The sequence below is a fragment of the Micromys minutus genome, assembly GCF_963924665.1.
Source record: "Micromys minutus genome assembly, chromosome: 2".
NCBI lineage: Eukaryota > Metazoa > Chordata > Mammalia > Rodentia > Muridae > Micromys > Micromys minutus.
This window is the reverse complement of record NC_137971.1, coordinates 83889621-83905575: the sequence shown is the minus strand read 5'-3', so window position 1 is coordinate 83905575 and position 15955 is coordinate 83889621. Positions and strand designations below refer to the sequence as shown.

Genomic DNA, 15955 nt, shown 5'->3' with positions numbered 1-15955 from the left:
GAGTGCAAAAGCACTTGCAGATTGCTGGGGATGCGGGTATGACCTCGAGTCCTTGTGGTGATACAACAAGGACTCATAACCACGGAGCTACCTCTCTAGCCCTGAAAACTTATAAAAAATGTTTTCCTACACACTGCTGTCTGATTCCCTGCGTGTGGATCCCGGGGATAGAGAAGGCCGACTGTGTGAGATCAGGGGAAAGCAAAACAGAAGGGGATACTCAGGCATGCCTGAGTATGTATACTTGGCTGCATATTTGCATCTGAGGGTGTGACGAATGTCACCGTTAGTCATTACCCTAGTATACACTCTATGTTCCATTTTCTGCAGTGTCCCATGTAATCCTGGCAAGTAGACCCTGGGCTGCAGATAATGTCTGTCAAGTTGGAACCCTGAGAAGACCATCCACAGAGCCTTGTGCTTGCGCTGGTCACTAAAGGGCATAGGAGCAAGCAAGGGTTGTGGCTCCTACACCTAAGATCTGCCTTCCAGACCCTGTACCTGCAGCCGGCCAGCCTGGGACCCTTCTATCATCATACACAGTAAAGACAAGACTGCTTCTGTCCTTAAGGCTCCTGCCACCAACCAGAGGAAGGACAGCATCATTAGCTGCCCAAATAGCTTAAGAGTCATGAGAGTTGTTAAGACAGGGTACAGTGGAGGCTGTGTGGCTGGGTAGCTAACAAACAGTATGATCAACCCAAGGATATTCAGAATATAACAGAAGGTCTAGCAAGAGCTGTGACAGATGTCAGAATTAAGGAATGAGCCACAGGCCTAGCCAGGAGTAAGACCTTAGTGTGTGACTGCTACAGATCCCGATGCTATCAGCTACAGTTGATAAAGTTTAACAATTTATCCCCTTTCATTCCCACCTTGTCCCATGCCCATGGTGACCTCTAAGGGAGGACCTCTAGAGTGACAGTGCTCCCCAGGAGCACTCTCCTGGCAAAGCCAGATTCTCCATCCTGATGCCCTATAGATGCAGCAGCCCCGGCAGCTGCCTTGGAGTACACTGGCTTTATTTTCGTGTACTCTGGGTTGTGAGCCCAGCCTTTAATGGCTGAGCAATCTCTCCAGCCCCAGCTTCACTTTCTGTGGTTGGCTCCTTAAGCTATTCTGTGGAAACTTCCAGCCAGGAGGCTGGAAAGGCTTGTCCTGGTATGTTGGTGTTTGGGCCTTTGTTTCCCTCTGGATGGGGAGAACTTTCCCAGTGTCGATCTCTAGGGCTGTTTTGGTATATGGATGAGATTTCAAATGTGATTATTGACTCGATTAATCTGAAAGTTCTCAAGTGATGTCAGTGGAAAAACACATGTATCTTATTTATTGTTGCCCTGGGCATCTTGCCCATGCAGAAAATTTCCAGGCGTGAAGGGGGGGCTAAAGTGGCGTTCTGTGAGGCTGGACTGTGTGAGCAGCAGATCCCAGCCTTCCCTCTGACTTCCATGCTTCTTCCTAGAAGTTTCCTAGTCTACACTGGGATGTGGTTTCCTAGTCTACACGGCAGGCACTGCAAGTTCTTTGAAGATGTCTCCAGGTCAAAACACCTTGATGGAGGCATTTCTTGTGGCAAGATGCTGAGGTGGGGAGTCCTCAGAGCTCTGGAATCCCCCATTTTACATCTTAGTCTTCTATTGCCAGGCTTCAGAGCTTCTCAAAGCTCTAACGGAGCGCCTAAGGGCACAGGGCAGTAATCCTCACAACCTGAGAGGCTGGGGTAGGAGGACTGCAGGCTCAAAGCCTGTCTCAGATTTAGAGAGTGATTCCAGGGCTACATAGCAAGTTCAAGCCCAACCTGAGCAATTTGGTGAGAGCCTGCCTGGCTGCTTCAAATTAACATATAAAATGAATGCTGGGGATATAGCTCAGTGGGAGATCACTTGTATAGGACCTGGGTTTAATATCCCAGATGAGTGAGAAAAGAAAGGAAAGGAAGAGAGGAAGGAAAGGGAGAGAAGGAAAATCAAGGAGAAGAGATGAGAACAGGGAATATTGATATCAGGCTATTGGTTTAAAATTAAGGGTTAGTTAGGCATCTTCAAATGCACGAGTCTCAGTGTTCCCACCATTCAAATGGACTTAGCAATGAATATGGAGGAGATCCTAGTGTTCCAGGAAGGTTGAGACTCAGGAGAAGCTCAGTGCAGTCAGGATCAAACTGTGGACAGCCAGCAATTGGGGAGAAATATGCAAACCTCAGGGAGTCTGCAGGCTGGGTCAGGCTGTGCGGTGAGCCCCAGCTGATGGCAAAGCAGTTCCCTTGATCAGCTCAACATGGCTGGACTTGGTCTGTGGCCAGAAATGTGAAGGATGTCCCCAGACACCTTCCTCATAGCTCTGGGTTACATACAGTGTGCAGAGCTGACAGTAACAGCTTCCTCAAACTCAGATCATCACAGAGGCATAGAGCCAGAAAAAACTGCAGGGGTAAGAGTGAGTACCACAGCCTTGTTGTAAAACTGTCTTCATTTGGGTTGTTGGGTATTGCTAACCCCCTGCATGGCAAACAAAATATCACAGGCATGAAAGTCCCTGCCCTCTTCTTTAATCTATGCACATTACCTTGGTGAAAAAAAAAAAAAAAAAAAAACTTGGCAGACATTGAACTGTCGATCTTGAGCTGAGAAGATCCTTCCAGGTCATTCCAGGAGCCTCCACCCACCCCCATCATCACAGCCATCCTGACAAGCTGCAAGAATGTCAGAGTGATAGAGTGTGAGGAAGGCTTGCCCAGCCATTGCTGACTAGAAAGTGGGCTGTAAGCCAGGGCATGTGGGGGGACTCGGTGGCACAGAGAATCAAGAAGCGTCTGCACTGAGCCATAGAAGCCAAATCAGCACCTTGACTGCATCCAGAGAGACTGGGGACTTTTGACACCTAAAACTGGGAGGTTGACAAATCTGTGCTGGAGGCCACCAGGTCTGAGGTTATTTGTTACAACAGGAACAGGAAGTTAGCATGCCTCATAGCTCCACTCACAGGTACGCATGGTCACAGGCCAGGAGAGAACTCCAGAATGAACCATGGTTCATCCTTACACAATGCTGGCGGCACTGTCTATTAGTACCATTAGAAAACTGCAGGGGGGTGGTCTTCATAAAATTATAAATGCAGCCTCTGTGTGACGTAGCATTCTCACTACTGGGATTGTCCAAAGGAGATGAGTTAAGTATGTCAGAGATACGCCTGCATGTACCTGTTCACCTCGGCTAGGGTCACAGCAGCCAGGAGATGGAACCACCCTAGGGTCTGTCAGTGGATAAGCAGATAGGAACGATGGAATACTATTCAGCCATAAAGAGTCGGAACTGTTGTTTGTGCTGTGTGTAGGCTTGGAGGATGTGATATTAAGTGAAATAAACCAGATGCAAAAGGCAGATATGCCGTCTCTGTCACGTGCAGAATCCAAAGGGTGTGATCTCCCAGGAAGCAAAGGCTTGAGGGAGTAGGTCAGTGAGACAATTTTTTTTAGTGTTCTCGACACAAGGAAATAACCATTGGTAAGCATGCTAACTACTTTTATCTGACCATTATGTAAAAAATCCACAGAGATAAAGAAAAAAGAAAGAAAGAAAAGAAAAGAAAAGAAAGGAAAGGAAGCTGGGTGGTGGTGGCCATGTCTTTAATCCCAGCACTCAGGAGGCAGAGGCTGGTGGATCTCTGTGTGTTGGGGGCTAGCCTGGTCTACAGAGCTAGTTCCAGGACAACCAAGGCTGCACAAAGAAAACCTGTCTTGAAAAAAAAAAAAACATAAATAAGGAAATAAATAAATAAATAAAATTGTAAAGTAATAGGATTGGCAAGATGACTCAGCAGACAAAGGTGCTTGCTGTCAGTGCTTGCTGTCAGGCCAGATAATTGAGTTTCCCTGGAACCCATGTGGTAGAAGGAGAGAACCAACTCCCTAAAGTGTTCTGATTTCCAATCCTACACACAAACAGATGAATATAGTAGTAGTAGTATTAATAATAACAATAATATTAATAACAATGTACCCATAATATCCCCAACGTGGATGATTCTTGATAGTAGAGTCCCTGATTCCCAGAAGAAGGAAGAAGAGCTGAGGAACCCTCTCCCTGGGCCCATGGCTGTTTTCTCCTAGAGCTATTTTGGCTCTGACCTGGTTCTCCTTAGCCCCAGCCTTGACTCTATCTTCCCAGAGAGGTCCTGGACCAGCCCGCACAGATACACTGAGTAAGAGTTCCTTATCTCACAGTTCTTTCAGCTGGGGCTTTGGTGAGCTCTATTTATGTACCCCTAAGTATCTGTATATTCCCAGGCACCCACAGATTTCCCCTGCTGAGATAGCTCAGTCTCTGCTGATCTGCCTGGGTCAGCCTGGATGGCCAGCAGTTGGCTTTTTTGGTAAGAACCGAGGCTAAGCAGTTGGCTTTATCCCTACATATATCTGGTAGTGGTGACAGGGTTGAAGACTCAACTCAGGAAACCTAAGGAAGCAGGACTTCTTCTCTGTGAATGGTGCCCCCTGCCTTTGTGCATTAAACAACTGTATGTTAATAGCTCTGTTAATGAGCAAAGAACAGCAAGGTTTTATTAAACGTGTCCTTAATGTGTTCTATACATTCTTCATAAATTTGTTGCCCAGTTTTACCAGTAAGAAAATGGGTTCAGAGAAGTTGACCACTGGGAGCTGAGTAGCTTAGAGCACTTGCTGCTCTTCCAGAGGTCTGGGTTTGGTTCCCAGCACCCACAGCAGGTGGCACAAGTATGTATAACTCGGCTTCGGGGCATCTGATGCCCTCTTCTGGCCTCTATGGGTAACTGCATACATGTGGTACAAATACAAATATGCAGGTATGTGTATAAACATAGGTTATAGAAGAGGAAGAGAAAAGATAGACTCCCAAACTCCTTTCCAGAGCTTACCCCAATGTGCAGCCCACAGGCTCCTGCCTCTGCTTGTTCACTGCGCTGTGAGCACTTTGCCCAGCTCTTCAAAGCCCTGCATGAGTGGGGAAAGCAGGAATCAACCCAGATTCCATAAAACTACACCAGGAAGAAGGTGATTTATAGGGAGCACACAAGCAGGGAATTGTGGTGGAGCCCTGACACCAGGCAGGGCCTCAAATTAAGGCTGAAATGGGGCCAAAACGGGAAGCATCGGACTCCATGCCTTTCCAGATGTCCTAGTGGCCCATTCTCTAGTGATAAGGGATTTAAGTGTGCATCTGGATACAGCTGGAGCAGTTGAAGGTTGGTCTGCAACCAGGATACCAGAATCAGACATGATGAGAGGACTGTAAGGCAATCTGCAGCTCAGGGCTCAGTTTATAGCCATTTGGTGCTTGGAGTCCTGGCTTCAGTGCATGGGACTATTGGGGGTACAGCCACAGCCTCAATAGCCTTAAAGCCAAGGAAACCCCCACACAACCCACAAGGGGCTCTGACTTCCCACTCTGCCTGCCTCGGTGAAACTTTGGACCTGTGAACCAGCACATAGCCACAGTTCCACCTTCTCCCCAGTGGCTTTGCACTATCTCTCCCATCTTGGAGCCCATATCAGCTATTGTCTTAGATTGCATGCCTCATGTGACCTTCACACTCATGCTTTTAAATACTTTTATTTTTAAAATGACATAGAAACAGAAGTATAGCCCCCATCTAGGTCAGGACATGAGAAACACAACTTTCTCACATGCCCTGTGCCTTTCCTTCCAAAGCACAATCCTACCTGTGCCTACCTTCCCTCTTTAAGGGCACTTGCTGTCCCAACTCTCTCTCTAGTGGCACCTGCTACCCTACCTTTCATAGTTACTGTGTTTGAAAGGGTTTGCTGATCCTTATTTTATGGCCTACCTGTTCATTCCTAGATAGAAGAATTTCTTTTTTTTTTTTTTTTTTTTAATTCCCTTCCTTTGCTTACTCTAGTTCTTCAAAGAATGGATCACTGAGAAAAGACAGAGGGAAAGAAGGTGAGGAGCCTACAGAGAGTAGAGGGGCAGCCAGAAAGGTGGCTGAATGGATGGATGAGTGTGTTCAAGGAAGAGGGAAGTTAGTTCCTGTGCAGTCCTGCACCCCACTAGGGGCCTCCCTTGTTGAAGGGACCTCCATCTTACTCTCAGAATAGCCTAAATGTTGTTGTTCTTCCTTCTTCTTATCCTTCTCTTCTTTTACAACTCAAACTCAGAAATTCTCCTACGTCTGCCTCTCAAGTGCTAGGGAATAAAGGCGTGCACCACCACACACAGCTCATGTCCCCTTCTTCAAAAACACAGCTAGCACTGTGGGGAAGGCTGAGGTTGGGGAGAAGAGCCTTAGGGATAGATGAAATGGAACAGTCAGGCCAACAATCCTCTCACCTGGAGCTGCTATGTCCATACTGAAGACACACTCTTGGGTAACTGTCTTTTTTCTATAAGACTGAAACCCTAATACCTGGCCCCTTTTTTCTCTTATTGCTTGCCTGAGTTCTCTCTCTGAGTTTTCACTGCATACCTACCTGCCCTTCCACTCTCACTGCCCCTGATGAGTCGCATCTGAGGACCACGCTGGGCAGATGAGGATGAGTGTAGGACGGCAGGGGACCATCAGTGCCAATTTTAGGGTGTATGGCCCATGGAGGACACTGATGACTTTTGCATCTCCACAGACATTGTCAACTGTGACCTGAAGTCCACACTAAGAGTGCTATACAACCTCTTCACCAAGTACCGGAATGTGGAGTGAAGACCTGGGCTGCCTCCTGCTGCCCAGCCGCTCTTGTGAAGGCCATCTGGACCAGCTTCCCAACTGCCTTTCCCTGCTTACTCCTGTCTCTTCTTCTACCCTCCTCCACAAGCCCAGCAACCACCTGGAGACAGTGGACATTAAAATCCATAAGGAAGTGACCACTAACCCGGTGGACTAGTAACGTCTGTAGGCTCTGGGGACTGTACCATCAGCCACTTGGGGAAATTGTCTTCATCCAAATTCAGGCCCTAGATGTTTCTACATGTGCTGTGGGGATCAGCACAGCCTAGAGACAGTCCCCCAGAGCATAGAAATAAAGATTAGAATTAGTCCCCACCATAAAGGGGAGTCTCTACCGTGCTCAAGTTCATTAAAGAAGATCATTCCTCCCTGTTACAGATGAAGAAACTGAGGCCCAGAGATTTGGAGGCTTGCTGTCCGTTAGCATGTACTTTTCCTCTCTGGGTAACTTACTGGTTTACGACTGGTCAACTGCATTCCATTCTCTGTGTGTCCTAAAATGTGTGCATGCTTGTGCAGACCAGCCTTACCTTCACACACCTGTGTCCTCTGACAAGACACTCTGATCTCACCCTAGGGCAGGGCAGGGCAGGGCAGGGCTGTGTGATCCACACTAAAATTGCCAAATTGAATCTAACTCAATTAATACTGTGTGTGGCAGGAGCCTCATCCCTCAAATCCTTTGTACAAATGAAAATTACGCTTAATTCCTTCAGATTGGTAATAAGCCCACGCTCGGGTTGCAAGATGACATTTGGGAAGGGTTCTGTTTGGAATTAATAGAGTGCCCATTTCGCAGCCTTTTTGCTTGATTGCATGTAATGGATGTGCCCTATATTTTCCTGCAAAATAAGTACTCAATTCATTATCGTTAGGCAAATGTAGGGTATGCTTGCACATGGCAAAGAGCTGGGTGCAGACCCATTGGAGCATCGCCTGAGAAGTAGGGCTCATCAACAGGGACCCTTGAACTTTAAAAAAAAAAAGAACCTCCTTTTTGCCTTCTAATTGGTCATTTAGGCCATTCTGGCTAAGTCTGCCCACATGCAATTACTGGCTAATTCCGGGTGTGGAAAATGTCAGTCCTTTAAGCCAAAGCTCAGCATCTAGTCTCCTCACTCCAGTGACTCGAGGGGCTGCTGGTCATGATTCTCCTCATGCAAACCTGGCTTTGAAGGATAGGGTTCTACTGAGCCAGTCTGTCCCAAGAGAAAGCAAAGAGGCTGATGGGAAAATTCAATGGCACAAAAGAACCTGATGAATAAGGAAAGGAGGACTGATTTTGGCTCATGATCTAAAGGTACACAGATTATCGTGGAGGGCAGATTATGGCAGCCATGGCAGAAAGAGCATATTGCCAGGACCCCTCACTTCACATGTCAGAACAAGGGGAGAGCAGACAGAGAGTGGGGCTGGGCTATCAAACCCCAAGGCCCTCCTCCAGTAAGTCTCTGCCTTCTAGAGGATTCATAATTTTTCAAAACAGTGTCACCAGCTTAGAACCAAGGGTTCACAATGAGCCTACGGGGGGCCATTTTCCACATGCAAACGGAAGCATCTAGTAAAGCCTTCCCTGGCTTGAGGATTCACTAACATGGCTTGCTAGACTCGGGCCTTCCAGTTGTCCACAGCACTCCCTGCCTGTCCCTTCTTCTCTTTGTACTGACCATCCAGGGCAGCTCAGAATCCGGCACCCTTAGAGCCGCTGTGCATCTTCCCGGCTGTTCTGTTCTAGGAATTGTTACTCGGCACAGTGAGCATCTAAGATGTGAAGGCAAATGCACTGTCTTCTCCCACTGATCCACGTATAAGAACAGAATTCTGTTTGGCATAATTAATGAACTATCATCAGGATTCATGTTGGTCTTGTGCTCTTTCAAACTCCTGTTAGTAAATTGGGATTAGTAACCGTTTGGTCTCTGTGAGCAGCCCCGAAGTGGAATGAAATAAAAGACCTTCATCCACTGGAACTTTGCTGTCGGGGTTGTGCCTTGCCGTTCCCTAATACTCAAGCCATTAAAACACACTGCCCTTCCTAAGGGCTCCCCCCATTGGGGTTTTGTATTCTCCACAGTAGGAAACCATATCAGACCTTGGTGACTTTCTTAATAGCATGTCAGTGTACCCAACAACTGGGTATTAGGACTAAGGTCTTTGCCTCAGCCCAGCATCACAGAGCTTGTGTCTGGTTTTATAAAGCTGTTGTCTCATGGAGATGGGTGTTCCCCTTCAGATTCTAGGATCAAATTACTTAAGACACAAGTGTGGTTTTGAAGAAGAAAGAGACCTTGCCATTTTAAGTAATCAAACAGCCTTCATCTCCTGGGGGGGGGGAGGAAAGAAAAAACTGAAATGATAATCATTCTGGCTCACAGTTTGAGGGCACAGGGAAGGGAAATGGTTGAGAGGTGTGGCCACAGGAGCGTGAGACAGCTGGTCACGTTGTGTTTGCACACAGGAAGCAGAGAGGTGAACGCTGGTGCTCAACCTACTGATTTTTTTATTTAGTCAGGGACCCCAGCCTATGAAACGGTACCACCACAGTTAGGGTGAATCATTTCCCTCTCAATTAATCATTGTTATTCCTAATAAATGTCTCAATCCATTTCTTCTGCATGATTCCAGAAATACTCTGTGCAAATAAAGCCTGAAAGAACATACAAAATCTTTGCCGTGTTTTCTTCCAATATAGACAACCAGTTATATATACTCTCCTATGGGTTGTTTTTCCTTATGCTGAATCTTAGAAGTCATCTTCCGTGAGATAGTGAATGAACAGTGTTAAATCTTCTAAACTGTTTCACGTAGAGGATTTGCACACTTTTAAAAATGAGAGTCTGAGAGCTTTGCTCACCAGACATGCAGCTCTGGTCTGTTTGAGGTAGGAAGGGAACCCCAGCCCGTAAGACAAAGGCAGCGTCCCAGTGCAGGTGCCAGAGACATCATCAGAGGTGTCTCACACCTGGAACAAAATGTTTCTAGATCTTCCTTTGAAAGATAATGGTAAATTGTGTATGATTTTTTTCTTGTGACTGATGATCTGGGGTCTAGACCTAGGATCTAATAATGTATGCCAAACATCCTCCATCTCTGATACGCACACACGCACATACAATCCAATTGTGTATAATTTGATTAAGGTTTCATTTTTTGCACGCAATTAGGTCAACTAATTGGTAATTGACTACGAAAGCCTTTTAAAGGTTACTGCATCCCCTGCAATATTGTGAAGTCCGGCTGCCTGCCAGGCTACAAGAAAAGACACATCCCCCGTGTGCAGATAGACTCGGTATATCCCCAACTCTGGGAAAAGGCTTCTCTACCGGCTACTCATCAGCATGGCCTTGGGTCGCTTGCAGTTTCCAGCTGCTGCCACCGGGACTTTTTAATTATGAATCAGCGTTGTCATTATCAGCTCATTTTGTTGCGGGTTGCTTGGTTAACCCTACAGAGGATATCGAAGCCTATTTACATCAACAGAATTCCAGGGCTGTAATTTTCCAATAACCAGACTCTCCAACATGTATACATTGCGGTTCCCATATGAATCGCTGTCTTCCAACGTGAGAGCACATGTATATATCATCCACTCCCCGCCTCCCCCCCCAAATTAGAGCTCATTTATTTTTCCACTGGAAAATGAGAGTAGATGGAATCCATAGGCCAGAGGGACTTAGGCTGCCTAAGTAGTGAGGGATTTGAGACTCCCTGTCTTTAGTGCAGCCCCACCTCGGGAATCCAAGCTGGGGGCCACATCCTACGCCTGCAAGAGGAATATGTCCTCTAACCTTCTCCAACCCAAGCATTGCATAGAATCTCTCCCACCAGATTGACTTGGCTCTACCAGAAAAGACAGGACAGTCACTCCGAGAACACTGAGGTCTAGTATTACACGGCTGATTGACACACTCACTGACTATTAAAAATATTTTTCTAATTTTTTTTTGAGTGTGAGTGCTTTGTCTGCATGTATGTATATGCACCACATGCGTGAGTCTCTGAAGATGTCCGAAGAAGGCATCAGATCAGATCCTCTAAACCTGGAGTTCCAGATGGTTATGTTGGGAAACAAACCCAGGTTCTCCTGAAGCACACAGCAAGTACTCTTAACCTCCCGGCAACTTTTTTAACCAAGAAAATAGTGGAGGATGGCACAGGTTTGTACACCGTCTTTCATTAAAGATATTGGAATATCTACCAACTTGGGTATCTGGGTTGGGCAGGGGGTAGAACCAATCCCTAGGACACAAAAGGACAGCCATGTTAAAAACTATGGAAGTGGTCTGATTTGGATTTGGTGCTCCAGAGAGGACTGTGGGGATATGACATTGTAAAGTCACACCTCTACCTCAGCTGCTGAAGTAAGGAAGCCTCTATCCACATAGCACAGGCACGGGAAAGCTAAATCCTGGAAAGAAATGGCAGAAACCAGGAGATCTTGCAGAAAAGGTGGGTATCGGCTCACTTGGTGGAAGAACACAGCATTTATCACAGCAACAATGAGAAATGCTAATGTATAAAACCTTCCTGCTGTGTGGGGAAAGTTGACACACCTCTCACCTCCCTTCCAATGCCAGGGCTATGGAGCAAAAGGAAGAGGAAGGGAGGCTTCCACCCACCCCCGCCTTCACCCCCAAAGTGGCCTCAGTCTGTACCCACCTTCCCTGAGGCTGCAGAGAGGGGTCATTCTCCGGCCACCCCACTCTCTCGACTGTCCATAGAAAAGGGCTAAGAGAGCCCACAGCTTGGAAGAATCCATGGAGGTGAGAAGAGATTCCTGGTGCCCCATAAGGACCAGCACCCCAACCTTGTTGTCTCAGAAGACACCTGGTTCCTCCCAAGGTGGCTCAAGGAATGTCGTCATTCATCCTGAGTGGGGAGTAGGCTAGCCCACAGATAGCAAAATCTGTAGATGCTCAAGTATTCATATAAAGTACCTCAGTGTTGATGTATGATCATATGCAATGCTTCTGTGTGTTGTCCTCTTGTTACTTAAAGGAACTACATAACAGGCTATGTGCAGAGGGGTCATGATGTGTCATTTGAGAAACAATCACAATATAAACATCTTCCCGTGCTCAAAACAGGGATCTGATTTTTTCTGCACATTTAAAACATACATATACATATAACATATACATATATAGTTTATTTACAGGGGAGGAACATGAGAACCTGCTACAGCATCCATGTGGGAGTCAGTTCTCCCACCAGGTGAGTCCTAGGAATTGAACTCAAGTTCCTTTACCCGTTGAGCCATCCCCTGACACCTTTCCTGAACATTTTCAAGCTGCTGTTTGCTGAGTGTGTGGTTACAGAGCCTACAGGCAGGAACAGTTAATTAAACTCCAATATATGGGCTGAATAATTTTATTTGGCTCAGGGATGAGCCCTGGAGCTTGATGATTTAAGTGTGATCCGTAGGACCAGCATGGGGGAAGGAGAGAACTGGCTACCCCAGGTTACCCCTAAGCTATGGCATGCATGCCCACACATGTACAATAAATAAACATGATTTTAAAAGTAATCTGTTTTTCCAAATTCATTCTAATCAGCATGCATAATCTTCATAATGCTATCATCTTACATAACATCTACCAAAGAGGGGTCACCAAGCCTTCACTGCCAGAGCTCGGGGAAGGTCCGTTCTTTTCCCTGAGAGTTTTGTATTTTAGACATGGTAGGCCAGGCTGGTCTGGAACTGGATGTGTAGCCATGGATGACTTTGAACTTTTAAATGTCCTCTACCTCCCGAACACCAGGATTATAGTTGTGCACCCTCACAACTTGGTTTGTGCAAACTATGGGTGAAACCGAGGGCTTCATGCAGCCTGGCATCCCCAGCCCAACCTCTGGAAGCTTTGAGCTGCTGAAAATATCCCTTAAAAATCTTCACGTGGAGCTCCTGGGTGGAAGCAAGTCCAGTAGTGCGGGTCCCAGAAACACCCTATTCCCCAGCAGCCCTCCCAAATGCCTCATATATTCTTACCCAACCCCTCTGAGAAGCCTATAGGCAAGCAGGTCCTGGGTTTGACACTGCCCTCTGAAAGGGCACTTGGGGGACTCTGAGAAGTACCCATGAGTAAGATAAATGACGTTTTATCAGTGAAACAGACTTTTCATTTCTTTTCATCGATTTTTATGTTTTCACATCTTTAGATATGATTGGCTGGCCCAGGGCGGCATTCCAAGGCACACAAACCTCATTAAGGCAAGAGCATGAAAGAGTGTGAGGTTTTATTGAGGTGGACAGGACAATAGATAAATATTTAATCTGCCACACGTTTGTTCGGTATGGGAGCTGGGGCTGGGGCTGCATGACTCCCCAGCTGTTCTGAGATTTCCTGGAAACCCCAACAATAGCCTGCTGCCCACTCGTGGGTGCCTTGCCTTTGGCAAATATTTGTCAACGTTTCTGAAATCAGCTCCTGGAAGCCTTCCCTTGCTCGGGTCACCAAGGCTACCACATCTTCCCTTGTTTGTTATGATACTGGAGGACAGACGCTCTCATGGAACAGGGCACCTGGATTAAAGCATTGATTAATTAAAGCTATGAGCCATGACGTGGTAAGCAATAATTATGTGCTCAGCTAAGATATGGGAGCCCATGGACTCTTTTGCCTGAGCTCTCTGATCAATATAATACATATGGAGGCTGTGATGCTTAGTTTGAATTGTCTACTTGACAGTCTAGAATCACCTAAAGGAAGAGAAAGGCCTCAATAAAGGGGTTGCTTAGAAAAGGTTCCAACCGTGGGATTTTATCTCCCCACTGCCCTGCTGAGGAACCACATGCTGTCACAAGCATAAAGAGCTGAGTTCAATCTCCAGACCCCAGTTTTAAAAAAGAAAGAAACCAGGTGGGCCATTTATGTGCTTGTAAGCCCAGAGCTGGGGAAGAAGAGGCGGGTGGATTACTGGCCAGTCAGCCATGACACTCAGATAGTTCTAGGTCAGTGAAAGACCCTGTTTCGAAGAGAAAAGAAAAGAAAAAAGAAGAGAGAAGAAAAAGGAAAAAAAGGAATAGGTGAACTAGAGAATGGGTCAGCTCAGAAGAATGTACACTGTTCAAGCAGGAGGAGCAAGGTTCAAATCCCCAAACCCATGGAAAGAGCCAAGTGGGGCCGTGCACTCATAATCCAGCACCATGCTGGGTGGGGAAGAGATGGGGTCAGTGGGGCTTGCTGACTGCCAACCTAACCAAAGATGAAGTCCAGGTTCCTGATCCAAGGATATGAGGTAGAGAGCAGCAGGCCAGGGCTCATCCGCTGCCCTCCATACATACTCATGTGAGCACACACACACACACAAATGCACATGCAACGCGCACACGCAATGAACACATACACATGCACACATGCACATACATACATGCACGCACACACACACACACAGTAAATATGTAAATATTTACCCAAAGCGAGAGTGGGAACGAGAGGATTGGAAAGAGATGACCTGCTGTGGAGGTAGCTCAAGGACAAGAAGGAGATCCTCAAGAGACATACGCGTGTCCGCCTGCTCTGGCAGCCACCGTGAAAGAAAAGGCAAAGTCAGGCATAGCCCCTCTGAGTCCCACTAGGTCAGTTCAGTTGCTTTCACTTAAGCCCTCGGGAATGGAAAAGGAGATATAAGAGCACCACAGCGACCATTCAAGCTACACACTGAAGGAGTCTGCCCAGAGGTAGCTCATATGAAAAGGCCCCGCCCTCCCCTGCAGGGTACACCAAGCCTTGCTCAGAGAAAACTCAGTAACCCAGGTTGATGAGACTCAGGGCCATGCTCACCCTTCAAAACGGGCCAGAGCCCTGAGGTAACAGCCTCTCTTCCCCACCCCACTCCCTCCTTCCCCTGGAGCAGGCCCGGACATCCACACTAGTACTCTGGGCCACCAGCCACACGGAGGTCCTCTGACCCCTGCCCCCACATAAGCAGCCTAAGTGCCGACCGAGACCTGGGAGTTCTTGGCAGGTTCTAGAAGCAGAGGAGCAACCACAATGGAATCCAGAAGGCTCCTCCAGAAGCCAGCAGTTAGGGAACAATTCTGCTAAGTCATAAGTGCTTAGCATTCCTCAGCTTTTGCCTTCGGAGTCTCTGGCAGCCCCAGACAGTAGCTGAGGATTCCAGGACTCTTCTGCTCCGGGGAAGGCCAGGCACAGCAGGAGAAGCCAGCAGACTGAAGCAGAGCTCTGGGAAAAGCCTATGCAAGAGATGCTGTGGTACCACTCTGAGGATCATACTTTATTCTTTTCTCTGTCCTCTTCTCCCTGGTGCTGCACCCCATTCCCCTGGGTCTCTGCAGAAGACAGATGTCAGTCAACATGTCCTCCCCTGGGGACCCCAATATGGTGACTATGCTCCTACAGGTACTTGTGCTCCCCACAGAGAGCTATGCTACCACCAGGTGTTCCTATGACCTGTACTCCCCACAAGTGGCTGTGCTCCCACTGGTGTGGCAAGTGCTCCACATAGATGGCTATGCTCCCCACAGATGTTCCTGTTTTCCATAGGTTAGATGTGCTCCTGGTGATGCCTGCTCCTGATAAACAATTATGCTCCCCACAGGTGTTCCTATGACCTATGCTTCCCACAGGTGGCTGTGCTCCCACTGGTGTGACAAATGCTCCCCACAGGTGGCTGTGCTCCCACTGGGGTTCTTGTGACGAGTAATCCCCATAGATGGTTGTGCTCCCCATAGATTTTCCTGGGACCTATTCTCTCCCTAGATGGCTATATTCCCACAGGTGCTCCTATGATGATGCTCCCCACAACTGGCTGTGCTCCCATAAGGGTTTCTGTGACCTGTGCTCCCCACAAATGTTCCTGTGGTGAGTGCTCCCCATGGAAGGCTGTGTGCCTCATTTGGGCTGTTCCCCATTAGTGCCTCAATTTCCAGCAAGCTCTTGCTGACAGCTCCATCTCCCAGCCCACTGTCCTGGAATCAGCATGCCCAGTAGAAAAGCAGAGGGCAAGTTTCAGGAGCCCATTGCTAAGAGTCCTAGCAACAAGCTAGCCCAGCCCTGCCCCCAAATAAATGACACAGCCAGCCTCTGGTGGCAAAGCTGCCAGGTAAAGAGGCAGGTATTAGAATCTTCTGGCTCTTCCGGCCTCTGTTTTGGGGTCAGTATTAAAACTGATGGCCTTTTGGACAACTTCTTAGTGCAGAAGCATAGACTCTGATCTCTGCAGCCACCCTGAGAGGAAGACCTAGTCCATTATATTCTCCGTCTGTCTGTCTGTC

At 47.4% G+C, this 15955-nt stretch overlaps 1 protein-coding gene across 2 annotated transcripts in view; it reads left to right on the top strand.

The window, feature by feature from the left end:
• Positions 1 to 9369, top strand: part of PARVA (parvin alpha) — a 149327-nt gene extending 139958 nt beyond the window's left edge. For both annotated transcript variants that reach the window (XM_080913255.1, XM_080913256.1), the window contains exon 13: positions 6617 to 9369. In XM_080913255.1, the coding sequence (XP_080769381.1) occupies positions 6617 to 6693 (77 nt within the window). In that variant the 3' untranslated portion in view covers positions 6694 to 9369. The remainder of the gene's footprint in view (positions 1 to 6616) is intronic.
• The last annotated feature ends 6586 nt before the right edge of the window (positions 9370 to 15955 follow it).